Genomic DNA, 14,743 nt, shown 5'->3' with positions numbered 1-14,743 from the left:
CCTGACTCCAGAGACCTTCGAGTACGGCAGCCCTGAGGGCAGCCCGGGCCTTCCGCGAGCGACGGTTGGCCGCGCGACAGCCGAGCGGATGGAAGGGCCCATTCTCGCCTCCGCAGTTCTCTCGCGTGGCCTGGGCCGCGGCGCCTCTCGGGAGTTGTGGTTTCCGCTCAGCGCCCGTCTTGGACGGAATTTAGACTCGGGAGAGGCTGAGGAGAGGCGAGGTGCGGGCGGGAAACTGAGGCCGGGCGGGATCCGCGGCCTGCCCGCCTCCCTCCCATAGACGGCCGGGCGACCTCGCAGGCCCTCCATAAATCTGCATCCAACTGCTGTGGCCACGTCCATCTGAATGCCCCTGAGCTTCAGTTTCCCCTTCTGTATAGTGGAAACAAGTGTCCCCCGTTCAGAGGCTTAGCTGAGAATCTAAAGGACGGAGCCGGCCAGCCTCGGCTCAGGAGTGCTCCACCTCATCTCCTCTACGTCCTATCCCCTGAGACCTGGCAACCTCTGCCTGCATATCCCACAGCCCCAACCCCGACTGCGCATCCGCCTTTCTCCCCCATCCAGCGCTCGCCCTACCGGAGGCCCTCAGGAACATCTCATTCGCGATGCATTCCAGAGACGGTGAACTAAACAGGCCAAGGCCCCTTCCATTCCGGGAAGACCCAACAGAAACCCGCGAGCACAACAATAACGTTTAGAACATGACAGTGCAATGGAAGACGGGAGCTGAGCCAGATGGGAGATCCCCAGTTTCCAACCGGGAAGGCAGGGAAGGCGAGCAGCAAGGGAGATTCCAGCAAAAGGCCAAAGGAGAGGGAGGAGGCTGTGGGAATGTCTGAAGAAAGGTGTATCGGCCAGAGGGTAGTGTGTGCAAAGGCCCTGAGGTTGCACTTGGCCTGGTGTGTTTGGCAGTGAGGAGGCCCAGTGGGGGAGGGGGGCAGAAAGGAGGTTAGAGGGTGTAGTGGGGCAAATCCTGGGAGGCCTTGTTGGTAGGGTTGAGAAGCTTGGGTTTCTTTTTCAACCACTGTCAACATTTCACCAGAGAGACTAGGGAGGGGAAAAGGGAGGGCCACTTGGCCACAGATGGGGGCTCCAACTGGGGTAGAGGTGAGCAGTGGGCAGGTTCCTGGTGTTGGGAAGGTGGACCCCACAGGATCTGCAGATGGACAGGGTGTGGAGAAGAGACAGATGGAGAGGGAGGAGGATCAGAGCTGCTGGAATCAGGACAGACAGACCAGGGAGAGAACAGGTGTTGACGGCAGATAGGGGCTCCAGAGGGGGCCTGGGTGGCTCAGTTGGTTGGGTTTCTACCTCTTGATTTAGGCCAGAGTCATGGTCTCAGGACCATGGGACTGAGCCCCGGGTTGGGCTCCAGGCTCAGCGGGAGTCTACTTGGGATTTTTCTCTTTCCCCCTCTCTCTGCCCCTCCCCCCACGCATTCATGCACTCTCCCTAATACGTGATTATTTTAAAAATTTTTTTAAAGATTTTATTATTTATTTGACAAGCAGAGATCACAAGCAGGCAGAGAGGCAGGCAGAGAGAGACAGGAAGGGAAGCAGGCTCCCTGCTGAGCAGAGAGCCCGATGCAGGGCTCGATCCCACCACCCTGGATCATGACCCGAGCCAAAGGCAGAGGCTTTAACCCACTGAGCCACCAGGTGCCCCAATACACGATTTTTTTAAAAAAGAAAGAATGTGGCTCCAAGAGCGCCTGTCTGGCTCAGTCGACGGAGCATGGGTTTCCAACCCCACACTGGGTATAGAGATTAGTTTAAAAATAAATTAAACTGGAAAAAGGCCGTCTGGGAGGCTCAGATGGTTAAGTGTCTGTCTTGGGCTCAGGTCATGATCCCAGGGGTCGGGACTGAGTCCGGCATCGGGTTCCCTGCTCAGTGGGGAGCCTCCTTCTTCCTCTGCCTCTCCCCCTGCTTGTGATCTCACTCTGTCAAATAAACAAAATTAAAAAAAAAAAAAAAAGAAAGAGAAAGAGTTTTCTGTCAACCCAAGGAGAAATGTAGAGGAGACAGCAGGATGAGTCTGAAATCCGGGGCAAGGTCCAAAGGGAGAAGACACATGGGAGTCACTGGAGACTGGAGGTCCGCATGGGCCACCAAAACAGATCTGAACCCTTGCCAGATTCAGAGACCAAGAGGAGGGAGGACGCGGATCCTGAAGCAGTGGCCGATGGTGGCCATGGGAACCAAGCCCATTACTTAACCTTTTTTTTTTTTAGATATCTTTTTTTAAAAAAGATTTTATTTATTTGACAGAGAGATCACAAGTAGGCAGGAGACAGGCAGAGAGAGAGAGGGGGAAGCAGGCTCCCTGCTAAGCAGAGAGCCCGATGCGGGGCTCAATCCCAGGACCCTGAGATCATGACCTGAGCTGAAGGCAGAGGCTTAACCCACTGAGCCACCCAGGCGCCCTACTTAACCTTTTTTGTGCCTAAATGCCTCTCTTCCCCCTACCTTGTGGGACAGGGACAAGCGCAGCACCCACTTCCCAGGGGACCTGCCTAATGACTGTGGCACCAGCTGCCAGCAGTGTTACGTGAACGCTCCTAAGTGGAATAAAGACCAGCAAGAGGTTGCCAGGTGCGCTCCGGCGGGGTGGAGAAGCTGTCTGGAGGATGGGGGAGGGGTCAACATGACCACCAAATGGTGAGTCTGAGCAGACCTGCAGATCAGGTGGGGTGTTATCCAAGCAGACATGATTGGCGACCCTGGGGCAGGGTAGGATTTGTGGGAGGAAAGGAGTTGGAAATGTGGACATAGATGCCAAGGAGAGAGGGGACTGAAGGTGGAGAGGGGGAGGGCTAGGAACAGATTTTAAGATGGGAGATATGGCACCTGTCTAGGTTCTTGGAATGATGGGCAAATCTGAGTAAGAGGACCAGGCAGGATTGTTGGAACCTGGATCCCAGGGGGAGGTTGGGCCCAAGGAGGGCTGGCCTGGATGGTCCCCCAAGAGGGCCCAGGTATGTGTGGCAAGCGGAGACAGCAACGGGGCTGTGGACATTAGGGGGAGAGTGGAGAAAGGGCTCATGAGAGCAGGTGGGCCCCAGGCCCCCAGAGAACCTGGCAAGGCCTGAGCATAGTTCCAGTGATTCAGACCAGTGCTGCCATGCCACCCATCCCATCGTTCCAGGAAGGCTGGAAGTGGGCGTCTGGGGGGGCGGGGAGTAGGAAGCCCTGGCGGGAGGGTTGCGCAAGACAAGGAATGGGGAAGCGGACCCTGGAATGTATTTCCCCATTCCGCTGCCTTCACCCCGCAACTTGGCCGGCACTTGGGCAGGCCTGGGTGGGAGGCAGAGAAGGGGGTGTCACTGGCTTCAAGTGAGCCAAACCCAGAGAGTCCGCCCCCGCGGCCTCTGCAGCCATGGGTCAAAGTGCACTCTTGGCGGAGCGTGGGGCAGGAGGGCCCGCTGAGGAATTTCTTGACTCGGTTCCCAAGAGCGGGCGGGTCTGTTTATGGCACCGCCCTGGCCAGACGCCAGAACCTGGGGAGAAAACAAGAAGTCAGAAGCACAGATGTCGAGCCCTGCCGCTCTGTGCGCCGACGGCCGTGCACCGTGGGGCGCAGACACCGCCCTCCGGCGTGTGTCCGTCCGCCCGCCCGCGCGCGCCCGCCCCGCGCACACCTGCGCATCCTCGCGGCCGCCGGGCCCGCTAACGGTCACCTGGTGAGTGGCCCCCGGCTCACGTGCCCCTTCTAACGGCGGGCGCTCCCGCTGGGCGGCCGCCGGCCTTCTCCGGGCCACGGGTCGAGCGAGGCGCTCCCGCGGCGACACCGGAGTCCGACCGCGCGTGACTTTAACTTTTTAAGGAAAGCCTCCAGTGTCCAAAGAGCTGGAGCGGTTTTTCTGCGAGCCCGAGCCCACCCCAACCTCGGGCTTCCAGTAATATCTCCAGCTGTCAGGCATCCCGCGGCGCTGCGGTCAACTACCCGGATAACCCTCCCAAACACACTGGCTCGCCCCCCGCGTGGACCCCACCGCCCCCATGCCGGCGAGCATGCGCAGTCGCCCACGGCCGCGGAGCCGCAGCCCGGCCCCAGCCCCGACCCCGCCCGCCCCTCCTCCCCGGCCTCCCATTGGCTTTCATCACCACGGATCCGCCCTGCCCGCGCGTCCGACCAATGAGGGCCATGATGGGCGGGCCCAGGGCGGGAGGCGGGGCCGGCAGGCGCGCGTCCATTGGTGGGCTCGGCGAGGGGAGGAGCCGCTGCCTCCGGCGCCCCCGCCGCCGCGATGAACCTCAGCCGCCTGTGCCGCTTGGTGAAGCCGGCGCTGCTGTGCGGGACTCTGGCTGCGTCCGGTCTGGCCAGCACCATGGTGAGCGCGGCGCCGGCGGCGGAGCGGGGGGCCGTTGGGCGGACGCGCGGGGCCGCGGCGGGCTCGGGTGGTGGCCGTTCGGGATCAGGGCTTGGGCGGCCGGGACCCCCGTTGGGCGCCTGCGGGGCGCGCGAGACCGGCGGCGTCGAGGCTGCGGGGTGGTTGGGGGCTGGGCACCCTCGGCCGCTGGCGTCCCCGGCCGGGGCCCGGCGAGCGGAGGGCGCCCGGTGGGCTGGAAGGCCCGGGTCACGCGCCGCGGGGCGACCCGCCCCTCCCCCACCTGGCGCGGCCTCGGGGCCTGTTTGGTGGCGTCACAGACGGGCGGCCGGGCGCCCCGGCTACCGGCCTTTTTGTGCCTCGGGGCGGGCCTCTGGGCACAGGCGCGGCCGGACATGGGCCGCGCGGCCGCCAGGTCCCCGGGTCGCCGCGGGCAGCGCCGCGGGTTGCCCGGCAGGCGGCGGCAGCAGCGACGGCAGCGCCGAGTCCCCCGGCGGCGGAAGGCTAGGGCTGGCGGACGCAGGAGGGCGCGCCCCCGGCGGGAGGAGTCCCGTCTGGAGAGCCCGGGGCAGGCGGAGCTCGAGACCTGGGATAGCGGCTGTAGTGTGGAGTGGCCAGAGCCGGTGCGCGCGGGTCCCCCACCCCGGCCGCCAGGCACCTGGCGCGGGCCCAAGCCCTCTCTGGGCCCCAGCGGCTTCTCTCCAGTGTGCGCTGCTGCGCAAAGGGCGTGCGCCCTTGCGGAGGAGGAGTCCTTGCTTCAGGGCCTGGGTTTTCTCGTCGCGGATCCGCCTGGGAGCCCTTCCTCCGGGCACCCCCGGCCGGCGAGTGGGCCAGGTGGCAGGGGGCTCTGGGCTGTGCACCCCGAGGTCCCCGCACCGCTCATGCGCCTTCCTTGCCTTGCAGTGCGCGTCCCGAGACGACTGGCGCTGTGCTCAGTCTATGCATGAGTTCTCCGCCAAGGACATCGACGGACGCACGGTTAACCTGGACAAGTACCGGTGGGTCCCTGAGCGCCCCGTGGGAGAGGCGGGGGAAAGGCTGGCGGCGCCAAGCTGGCCTGACTGCCCCCTCTCGCCTCCAGGGGCTTCGTGTGCATCGTCACCAACGTGGCCTCGCAATGAGGCAAAACAGACGTAAACTATACTCAGCTTGTCGACCTGCACGCCCGATACGCTGAGTGCGGTTTACGGATCCTGGCCTTCCCTTGCAACCAGTTCGGGAGGCAGGTGCGTGGCTGGCGCCAGCCCCGTGTCCCGGTGTGCGGGAGGGGGCCGGCGGGAGCACGGGCTGCTGCTCGCTCACCCCCACGGACCTGCTCGCCACAGGAGCCAGGGAGTAACGCGGAGATCAAAGAGTTCGCTGCCGGCTATAACGTCAAGTTCGATATGTTCAGCAAGATCTGTGTGAACGGGGACGACGCTCACCCGCTGTGGAAGTGGATGAAAGTCCAGCCCAAGGGGCGGGGCATGCTGGGAAAGTGAGTGGGAGGCTGGGGGAGGGGAGAGGAGTGTCGGGGCTGGGGTTGGGGGGGGCGGGGTGGGGGTGCCTGGCGGGCCTGTCGCATTTGTCACCGGATCCCTCATGACTTCCCTTTGCTTCCCTAGTGCCATCAAATGGAATTTCACCAAGGTAAGAGGCTGGGAGGTGGGGGTGGGAGGCCAGGACCGTGTCCAGGGCCAGCTCCTGTCCCCAGGGCCCCTGTCTCCTCAGCTGCAGCTCAGGGCCCTGGCCCCAGCGCGGCGGCAGGTGGGGGGCTGCTTGCTTGCCCCCAGCGCCGCCCCGCCCTGGCTGCTGCCCGGCAGTGACACGGCCTCTCTGGGCAGTTCCTCATTGACAAGAACGGCTGTGTGGTGAAGCGGTACGGTCCCATGGAAGAGCCCCTGGTAGGTGCCTTTCTGCTGAGCCCAGTGGGGGTGGGGGCCAAGGGAGAGGCCACTCCTGACCCCTCTTTGCCCCCACAGGTAATCGAGAAAGACTTGCCGTGCTACCTCTAGCTCCACAAGTATGCGCCCCCCCCACAGCCCTGCCCCTTGGAGCCTTCCACCCGGCACCCATGACGGTCTGCCTGAAAACCAGCCCGCTGGTGGGGCAGACCCGAGAACCCGGCGTGCACCCCTTGCCGGAGGAAGGTTCCTCGGCCCGGCTCGAGGCTTGGCGCCCCCCCACCCCCCTGGTTATCTTGTGGGAATAAAACATCCACATTGGCTTGCTGTGTGCTCCTGTCTCCCTGCAGGGGGTGAAGGGTGGGAGGGGAGCCTTTTCCCCGGGCCCCTTCTGGTTCAGGGGCAAGTCCTGGCCTCAGAGTTCCTGGGCACTGTGGGCTCTGTGGACTGCCCGGTGCTAATCTGAGCAGCCCGCCCACTGAGCGAGCGCCGGCAGAGCTGATCCGGCAGGAGGTAATAGGAATTACGGCTGTTACTCCTGATCCAGGGTGTTAACCTGTTAGGTGACAGCTGTTAGAACCATGCTTGGGGCCAGTCTTCCCAGGGCCTAGAGGGGAAGGGTCAGCAGGGCCTGGGCCTTGTGGCTCTGTCCACTGGGAAGCCAGGTACCTGGAGCCGAGCATGAGGCCAAGCTGGTCCGGGCACAGAGCCACGCTGGGCACAGTGGCCTCGTTGTTGGACACAGCCAGGGCACCCAGGCCCGCCCTCAGGGCCTCATGTGGCCCTGGCAGAGGGGGCATCGTCTCCAGCCTTCTGCCCCAGGAGGGGTGAGGGATGGCCTGGGGCTAAGAGGGCTCTTCGGATGGATACCTGTCCCTGTTTTGGGGGGAATGGCACGGCTGGAGAGTGGCTGAGACTGCCCCCACCCCCTTTTCCACTACCTCCAGTAAAGGTCAGTGGCAGAGGAAGGGGCCGGAGTACTGGAATAACGAGGTGGAGGAAAGCCCCAGCCACCCTGAGCTGCTTCCCCTGGGGTCTCCTGGCTGCTCACTTGCCCACATTCCGGCTGGAGACCTATCCTTTGAACTTCAGGGCCAGACCCACATGTGCTTCCTGTGACTTCCAGGAAGGCCCTAGCCCTGGGGCCTTCCTGCTCCGGGGCTACTCCAACCCCCCCCGCCCCGAGACAACCCTGGGAAGAAAACCAAAGCAGGGGCCACAGCTGTGGACACCAATGATCAGAGGATCTGGTCTCAGAGCACCACCATGAGGGTCCCCGGTGGGGTTTGTGTCTCTAGCACACAGGAGGCGACCAGCGTCCCAACCAAGACACCATAAGCCTGGCACAGCTAGTCTGGAAGTAGCTGGCCTGCCATGCTAGTGACAGTGACAGTAAACAATGGCCTCTTGGGGTGGGGACCTGTCTTCCAGCTGGGCCCTGGCCTCACATGGGTGTGGGAGAGGAGTGGGCTGGTCTCACCCACCCTGGGTGCCCTCCACAGGCGACAGCCACCTCCACCGCCCCTGAACGGGGTCACTACTGGCATCCGCTAAATGCTCCTGGAAGAGACCTGCAGCCTCCCCCGAACCCCCACCCCCGCCAGGGCCATGGTCTCTGCAGGCTGGAGAAGCAGACAATCTGGGAAATAGTGAAAAGGCACATATATTTAAAAAAGATCTCTTTACATATGTACACTTGAATTCATTATAAATACACATAGAAACCAAGGGGCCCTTCCACACCGCCAGCTCCACGGCAGATTCTGGGGCCTGGGAGAGGTGGCTGGGCAATAATTTAGGGAGCAAAGAGAGTGGGGAAGAATTGCATATATTAATAGGGGGGGCCTGTCCCATGGAGCCCCCCAGAGAAGGCAGGGCCCTGAGCACCTGGGGTTTCCTGAGTTTCCAGCTCTTGGGGCCACCCAGTTTTGTGGATTCCAGGGGTTCCGGTCAGACCAGGCCCTGTAAGGTGGGTGGGGTGAGGTGGGTTGGGGAGCCCCTGCCTAGGCCTGGTGGGGGGCGGGGACAGAGGCAGAGGGAGGGTGGACCCCCACCCCTGGGCCCTGCCAGAGCCTAGACTCCGAGTCCAGACCCCGAGTCATCCTGAGTAGGATCTGCACTGCCTCGGAGAGCCCGGAAGGGCGGGCAGCATCGGGAGGGGTCCGCCCAGCCGCCCGCAAGGAAGGCACTGCTGTGGAGACCTCCGGAACCGGATGGGGGGCACCGCAGTCCCTCCCCCTTCCTGGCAGTCAGCAGGGGAGCCCCCCCCCCCCCTGCGCACCACCCACGTGGGCGGGAGACCAGACGGAGTCCCTGTGGCCGCCGTTGAATATTGCAGAGAAGCAAGCTTCCTCTCGGACACCGGCTGCCGGTCGCCTAGCGGGTCTAGGAGTTTGGAAAGGGGGGGCCGAACTGGATGACGCTCTGCCGCTCGGGGCCCCCGGCCCCCCCAGGCGCCCCTGCGGCCCCTGCGCCCGGCCCGGAGGGACCGGTGGGCGGCCCGGCGTTGAGGGAGCGCAGCATGTCTTCCAACACCTCCTTGAAGTTGATGTCGCGGCCCTGGTGCGCCAGGGCCGCGGGGTCCGCCGCGGTGTCCGGGGCGCCCAGCGGCAGGCCCCCGGGAGCTGGCGCGGGGTCCGGGGGCGGAGGCGGGGGCGGGAAGGCAAAGGGTGAGGGCGGCGGGAAGGCCTGCGGCGGCGGGCTGTAGGTAAGGTCCAGGACCTCGCCCGGGCCGCAGGGCAGCGCGAGCGGGCGCAGGGCTGGCAGCGGCGCGGGGAAGCCCCGGGCGCGCGCGTTCTTGCGCTTCACGTCCGCGTCCATGAGCCGCAGCTCCTGCAGCACGCGGCGCACGCAGCCCTCGGGGATCTTGATGCCTGGGGCGGGGCGGGGGGGCGGTTTGGGGGGGACGGAGGGTCAGCGTGCCGGAGGCGCCACCCCCCCGCCCCGCCCCCGTCGGCGTGCCCGCGCGCTCACCGACTTGCTTCTTCTTGTCCTTGGTCTTGAGGCGCACTATCTGCAGGTAGCTGCTGCTGGTGACGTCGGCCATGACGGCGGCGATGCGGCCCCATACGCGCAGCAGGGCCCCGCACAGCATGTAGTGGTGGCGCAGCCGCAGGCCCTGCGTGCAGTCCTTGCCCTCCTGCACCAGCCGGCAGGGGCGGTTCCTGCGCCGCGGGGGGAGGGGGCGGGCTCAGACCCGGAGCGCCGCCGCGCAGCCCCCCCTCCCCGCGCCGCCCTGGGGGTCCGGTCCCCACCGCCCCCGCCTCGGCGTATGGCTGCCCGGTAGAGGGGGCGTCCGGCCGGGTCCCGCCCTGGCCCTCACCACGCCGCGTGGCTGCAGTGCGTCAGCGAGAAGGCGTAGCTGTTCTCCCAGTGCTCCCTGGCCTCCTCCGCCGTCACCTGGGGACCCGCGGCCTCGTGAGCCCCGAGCACGTGCCGGCCGGCTGCGTGCCCCCTAGTGCAGGGCGCCCCCCCAGTGCAGGGCACCCCCCCAATGCAAGGGCGCCCTGGCCCGCACCCCAGCCCCTCGGCCCTCGCGTACCCTGCGGAACTTCCGGCACAGGCTGTCGTACGTCTCCAGCTGGCTCTGCCGACCCACATTGGGCTTGTACACCGTGAAGTGCTTCCCGCGGTTCTGCTCGGCCAGGAGGCAGCTCGGCTTGCCTCGAACCTGGGCAGGTGGGTGCGTGAGGCTGCGCTCTGCCCACCCCCCCCCCCCCAATCGCCCCCCTCCACTGGGGTCCTGCCCCTGGGGACCTGTGTGCCACTCAGACGCCCACCTTCGAGAGGTAGAAGCCGTCATGGGTGCCCGTCAGCTCCAATGACCTGGCATAAACCTCGTCCCACTTGAGGCCACGGTCCACGCTGATCTGCAAGAGCAGATGGGCTCAGAGCGGCGGAGCAGCCGCGGTGGGGACCGAACACCCAGTGCTGGGTGGCTCTGGGTGCCCTCACCTTGTAGAAGACCACCTGCCCGTCCTGTGGGTGTCCGGGGGCCAGGAAAACCTGCTGGCTCTCCTCATAGATCTCGTCGATGCCCGGAGCCAGGTCTGCAGAGAGAGCATGGAAAGGAGAGTGGGCTGAGACCCTCCCGCCTGCCCCCCCCACCACGGGGGGGGGGGGTCCCTGCCCCAAGGATGCCAGCATGGCCTGAGGCCCTGTGTGGCTGGGCAGGCTCTGGGCTCTGGGCTTTAGGGGACTATCAGTCCCAAGTTCTGGGGTACCCCAGAGATGCCCGCCAGAGCACAGCAGAGGTTCCCCCAGTACAGACGGCCTGGGCCTGACCCTACATGGCACCCTGGACAGCAAGTGGCCCCTCCAGTGGCCTGGGGTCCTGCTGGACACTCACACTCAGTGGGACTACAGGCCCCACACAGTCTGCTCTGCGTGGCTGCTGGGGGACGGCTGATGTAAAAGTCAGCAAACTGTACCTGCCACTGAGTTTACGAAAGTTTATCGGCACACAGCCACGGCCATTCATGTTCCAAGAGCGTGTGCTTTCAACGCCAGGGCCATGTGGAACGTCAGAGACGGGCCCATTGTTCTCGGTGAGGGCCTGGCCCGGGGTGGGTGATGAGAGCACGTGTGTCCGGCTTACCACCATCACACTAAGCATGCCAACACGTGCCTCACATCTAAATAAAACACTCCAATCCTTGCAGAATACCCGGGAAGGGGGTCCTGTGGCCCCCCAAATACAGGACAGTGCTAGGCACCTCCTCTCCCTGGACTCTCCACGCCGCTTCCAGTCTTGCTCCTCCAAGGCCCCCCGGTGGCATGCTGCCAGTGCGACGGCCCCGGCCGGCCTCGGTCTCTCCGTGGGATGGCAGGGGCATGGTGCTAGGGGGTGCGAGGGACTGCCGGGGCCATTCCCTGCTCTGCCTGGCAGGGAGAGACGCTGTCCCCGCCGTGGCCCTCACCCAGGATGCCCATGTCGTATTTGCCCTCCTTCTTGTCCGTCTCGATGAGGCGGTCGAAGGTGTCCGAGAAGTACTGGAAGAGCGCGTTCTGCTTGTGCACCTCCAGCCCCAGAATGCGGTTCAGGAACTTGGTGATGGAGCAATCTGGTGGGCAGGCGGGGAGGGCGCTCAGGCCGCGTCAGGAGGGGCCCTGGCCTGGGAGGGGTGGGGGTCTTCCTGCTGGGGCTGGGGGGCCTGCGCACAGGACTCACCCTTCTCCACATCCAGACAGCCGGACCTGGACTCACGCCCCCCAATGCCGACGGACAGCAGGCCCTGCTTCATGTCTGCGGAAGGCAGGACCTAGAATGCGTGCTGCCCTGCCCCGGCCCGGGCCCTCCCCAGCCAGCCCCGGATCTTCCCTGCCCCCGGCGCCCCCTTGGTAAGTGAGGGTGGGAGAAGTCTTTAGGCACAGATCTAGTCTACCAATCCCAGTGCCCCAAACAGCTCAGGGCCCAGCTGCCCCCGACCCGAGACCCTCGCTCTCCCGCAGCTCACCCCGGAAAAAAGCGGCATCTCCTCCAGGGTAGGCCTGGGGCAGCGGCACCTTGTTCTCAGTCTGGCTCAGGACGGTGGTGAGCACGCAGCTGAGGGCCCGGGTGCCGTACTGGGTGGGAGAGTGAGGGATCAGAAGGGCCTGGCTCAGAGGCTGGATCTGGGCAAGGGACCCGTCCTCTGCCGTCCCCCACCCTCCCCAGGTACCTTGTTTTCGAAGTTGTACTTGCTCAGGTCGCGGGGACTCCGTGGCACGCCGGTCCCCATGAGTCAGAGCCCCCTGCCCGGGACGGGGAAGGCCGTCATGCACCATCATGCGCTGCTCCCGCCGCCCCCGCCCCGGGGTTCTGCTACAGGCCTTCCTCGGGGAGCCCGCTGCCCGCTCACCAGGCTCTCTAGCCGCTTGGCGACGATGGAGGCAAACCTGCGCTCCCCAGCCAGCTCCGAGATGAGGAAGACATACTCGGGCGCAGAGACCTGGTTGGACCTGTGGGTACGGCCTGAAGACAGAGGAGGGCTCTCAGGGACCAGCGGTCAGGGCCGTGTGGCCGGGTGGGGCAGGCAGAGCCAGGGGGCAGCTCACCGAACTGCTGGATGGCGCGGTCGGCGCTCCACGGCAGCTCCAGTGTCATGTGCACCCGGCGCCGCTGGTTCCGGACGCGGCGGTCGGCTTGGAGGGAGATGCCGGAGCTGGAGGCCTCAGAGATGATGGCCACAAGCTGGCGGGATGTGGATGGAACACGTCTGTGCCCTGTGCCCCCTGCCTGGCCCGCGAGGGCTTGTTCAGAGTGACCCACACAGAGGCCTGACATGTGTGCCCATGGGGCAGCCCGTGTGGGCTGGGAGTGGGGTCTGGGCCACCCCTGGGTGCCCCCGGACCGAGTGGAGCCTGCCCTGCCCACAGCAGCTTTCCCACACAGGGTTTTAAGAGTGGGCCTCAGAGAAGCCACGGGGCAGGGACGGCACAGGTGACAGTGCCTGAAGGCTGGGACAGCCAGGGAAACCTACAGGGGACCTGCTCAGGCACACACAGTCACACGCACCCACAGCCACGCACACACACGCGTGTGCACAGTACACACGGACCCAGCAGAGGCTGCAGGGCTCTGTGGTCCTGGGGTCAGCCCCTCAGGAACCCTGCAGCTCCTGGGGTCCCCAGGACCTCACAGGTTCCCCCCCGACACCAGGAGGACCCTAGGAGCACCTGTGGACACAGCCCGTTCCCTGGGCCCGGAGGCCCCATCTCCACAGCCCCCACCTTCTCCCCACTCATGAAGCGTTCCTTCTCCCTGAGGTTCACGTGGTCGATGGAGAGGCCTTGCTCTGCCCGAGACTCAAAGGCCACTGTCCCGTCAGGCCTGGACACCACACGGCCCTTCCTGCCAGTCATCTGGGGTTGGGGGAGAGAGAATGGCCATCAGCCGGTGGGGCCATGCAAGGGCTGGTCCCTGCGTTTCCCTGCCTCCCCACCTGTGCCCCGCGTCTTCTCAGTGTGTACTGCGGGGTGCTGTGGACCCTGGGCCAGACGCAGCCTCCGCCCCAGGCCCTAGCCACCCACGGGGCAGACATGGGAGTTTCACCCCACCTTAAGTCTCCTCTGTAAAACGGATGCCTCAGGCGAAAACAGACCTGGGTTTTACCCCAGGACATCCCAGGAAAGGGTACAGTTGTGCAGGTGAAAGGGACAGGGAGGAGACACGGGGGACAGACCTGAGAGTGCCCCCAGAGGCCCAGGAGCAGAGAAGGGTGTGTGGGGAAGGGCATACAGAGCTGGGCTGGGGAGCAGGGGCCAGGCGTCGGTGGCCGAGCGAGAAGGGTCCTTAACTGGCACCCCCAGCCTCATGGGCTGGATGATGGATGCTGCAGCTCGGGTGCCCCGTGCCCCAAGCCCACCTCACTGCGCTGGGTGCAGACATGGGGTAACCACTAGGGGCCTCAGAGCCTGCGTGTAGGTGGGGCTCACCTCGGCCACGCGCTCAGGGCCCCCGAGCTGGTCGATGAGCTCATCCAGGGTGTTCACGGGCAGCTCCCGGCCCAGCGCCCGCACCTTGGCCAGCAGGTCCTGCTTCAGCTGCTCCACGCGCTCCAGGACGCCGGGGCCGTGAGGGTCCCGCTGCAGGGGGCACAAAGGCCCTGTGGGGCCGGAGGGTCAGGGGAGTACCAGCCAGCCCCCCCACCCATAGCCCCACTCGCGGCGGTGGACGAAGGGGCCCCCGGGGGGGTGGGGCACAAGAGGGGCTGGGGTCCAGCGCCCTCTGTTCCCCCAAATGGCTGGCACGACCCCGCTCAGCCTCTGACCAGTAGCGCAGCCCCGACAGCTCTCCGAGCCCGTCTCCCTGATCTGAAAGTGGCAAATGCCAGGCCGCGGGCCTCACCGCGGTCGTCGGCTGGCAGCCCAACAGTGTCCAAGATGACCACGTCGTCGTCCAGCACGGACTCGGGGGAGGAGTGGGAGTCGCTGTCCGGGCCGGCGTCCGACTCTGTGCTGCTGTCATCGCTGATGCGGATCACGCCCGCCACCTCGCATGCTAGCCTGGGCACCTTGGCCCCGCGACCCCGTGGCCGCCCTACACACCGAGAACCAGGCTCACCGAGGCCCAGCCTGCTCCTCTCTGGAGGGGCCCAGCTCCCTGCAATTCCGCACACCGGGAAGGGGGCTGCCCAGGTCCAGGTGCAGGCGCTGGGACACGAGCGGCCTGAGGCTCTCATCCGGCCAGCTCTGGGCTGCTGTCCGGGGTCCTGCCGTGGGCCCGGGCAGGGCATAAAGGGGCAGCTTTAGCATCCCAACCCCTCTCCTGACACTTCAGCTTATACTGAGCTGGGGCCTGAGGAGGCCGCACACCTGACCTCACAAGGCAAGCCTGGGCCGGCTGGCCAGAATACATATCCCGGGCCCAAGAGGATGGCAGTCCAGGCCCCTCCTGTGCACTGCCACGGTCCAGGGTGCCCCACAGGCCGGTCCTGGAGGTGAGGGGAGCTGGGGCCCCCTAGTCTGGCTCTGTGACCTCAGGTGAGCTGCTTGCCCTCTCTGAGCCTCATGTCCCATGAGGAGCTGATGCCCAGCCTCCACTGGA

General features: G+C 65.4%; 2 protein-coding genes across 3 annotated transcripts in view; one reads left to right on the top strand and one right to left on the bottom strand.

Annotated features, from left to right (window-relative positions):
* The first annotated feature begins 4,186 nt into the window (after positions 1-4,186).
* On the top strand, positions 4,187-6,539 carry GPX4 (glutathione peroxidase 4). Of its 2 annotated transcripts, none has more exons than XM_047707407.1 (7): positions 4,187-4,336; positions 5,237-5,331; positions 5,415-5,559; positions 5,659-5,810; positions 5,938-5,962; positions 6,157-6,216; positions 6,295-6,539. In XM_047707407.1, exons 1-7 carry the CDS (start codon positions 4,253-4,255, stop codon positions 6,325-6,327), a joined length of 594 nt encoding a protein of 197 aa, XP_047563363.1. In that variant the 5' UTR covers positions 4,187-4,252; the 3' UTR covers positions 6,328-6,539. The 2 variants fall into 2 exon arrangements, with proteins under 2 accessions (XP_047563363.1, XP_047563353.1); XM_047707397.1 differs by lacking the exon at positions 4,187-4,336 and adding an exon at positions 4,714-4,956.
* A 1,917-nt stretch (positions 6,540-8,456) lies between these two features.
* The window catches only part of SBNO2 (strawberry notch homolog 2), a 46,955-nt gene continuing 40,668 nt past the window's right edge, over positions 8,457-14,743 (bottom strand). The window contains 16 exon segments of the mRNA XM_047709789.1: positions 8,457-9,089; positions 9,190-9,380; positions 9,539-9,615; positions 9,758-9,886; positions 9,996-10,085; positions 10,171-10,265; positions 11,136-11,279; positions 11,387-11,461; positions 11,673-11,781; positions 11,877-11,909; positions 11,911-11,949; positions 12,057-12,169; positions 12,253-12,388; positions 12,928-13,059; positions 13,633-13,802; positions 14,045-14,236. Of these exon segments, the coding sequence (XP_047565745.1) occupies positions 8,602-9,089; positions 9,190-9,380; positions 9,539-9,615; positions 9,758-9,886; positions 9,996-10,085; positions 10,171-10,265; positions 11,136-11,279; positions 11,387-11,461; positions 11,673-11,781; positions 11,877-11,909; positions 11,911-11,949; positions 12,057-12,169; positions 12,253-12,388; positions 12,928-13,059; positions 13,633-13,802; positions 14,045-14,236 (2,213 nt within the window). The 3' untranslated portion in view covers positions 8,457-8,601.

This window comes from Lutra lutra, chromosome 1 (genome assembly GCF_902655055.1).
Source record: "Lutra lutra chromosome 1, mLutLut1.2, whole genome shotgun sequence".
Taxonomy (NCBI): domain Eukaryota; kingdom Metazoa; phylum Chordata; class Mammalia; order Carnivora; family Mustelidae; genus Lutra; species Lutra lutra.
The sequence above is the reverse complement of the archived record's forward strand: the minus strand, read 5'-3'. Positions and strand labels throughout refer to the sequence as shown.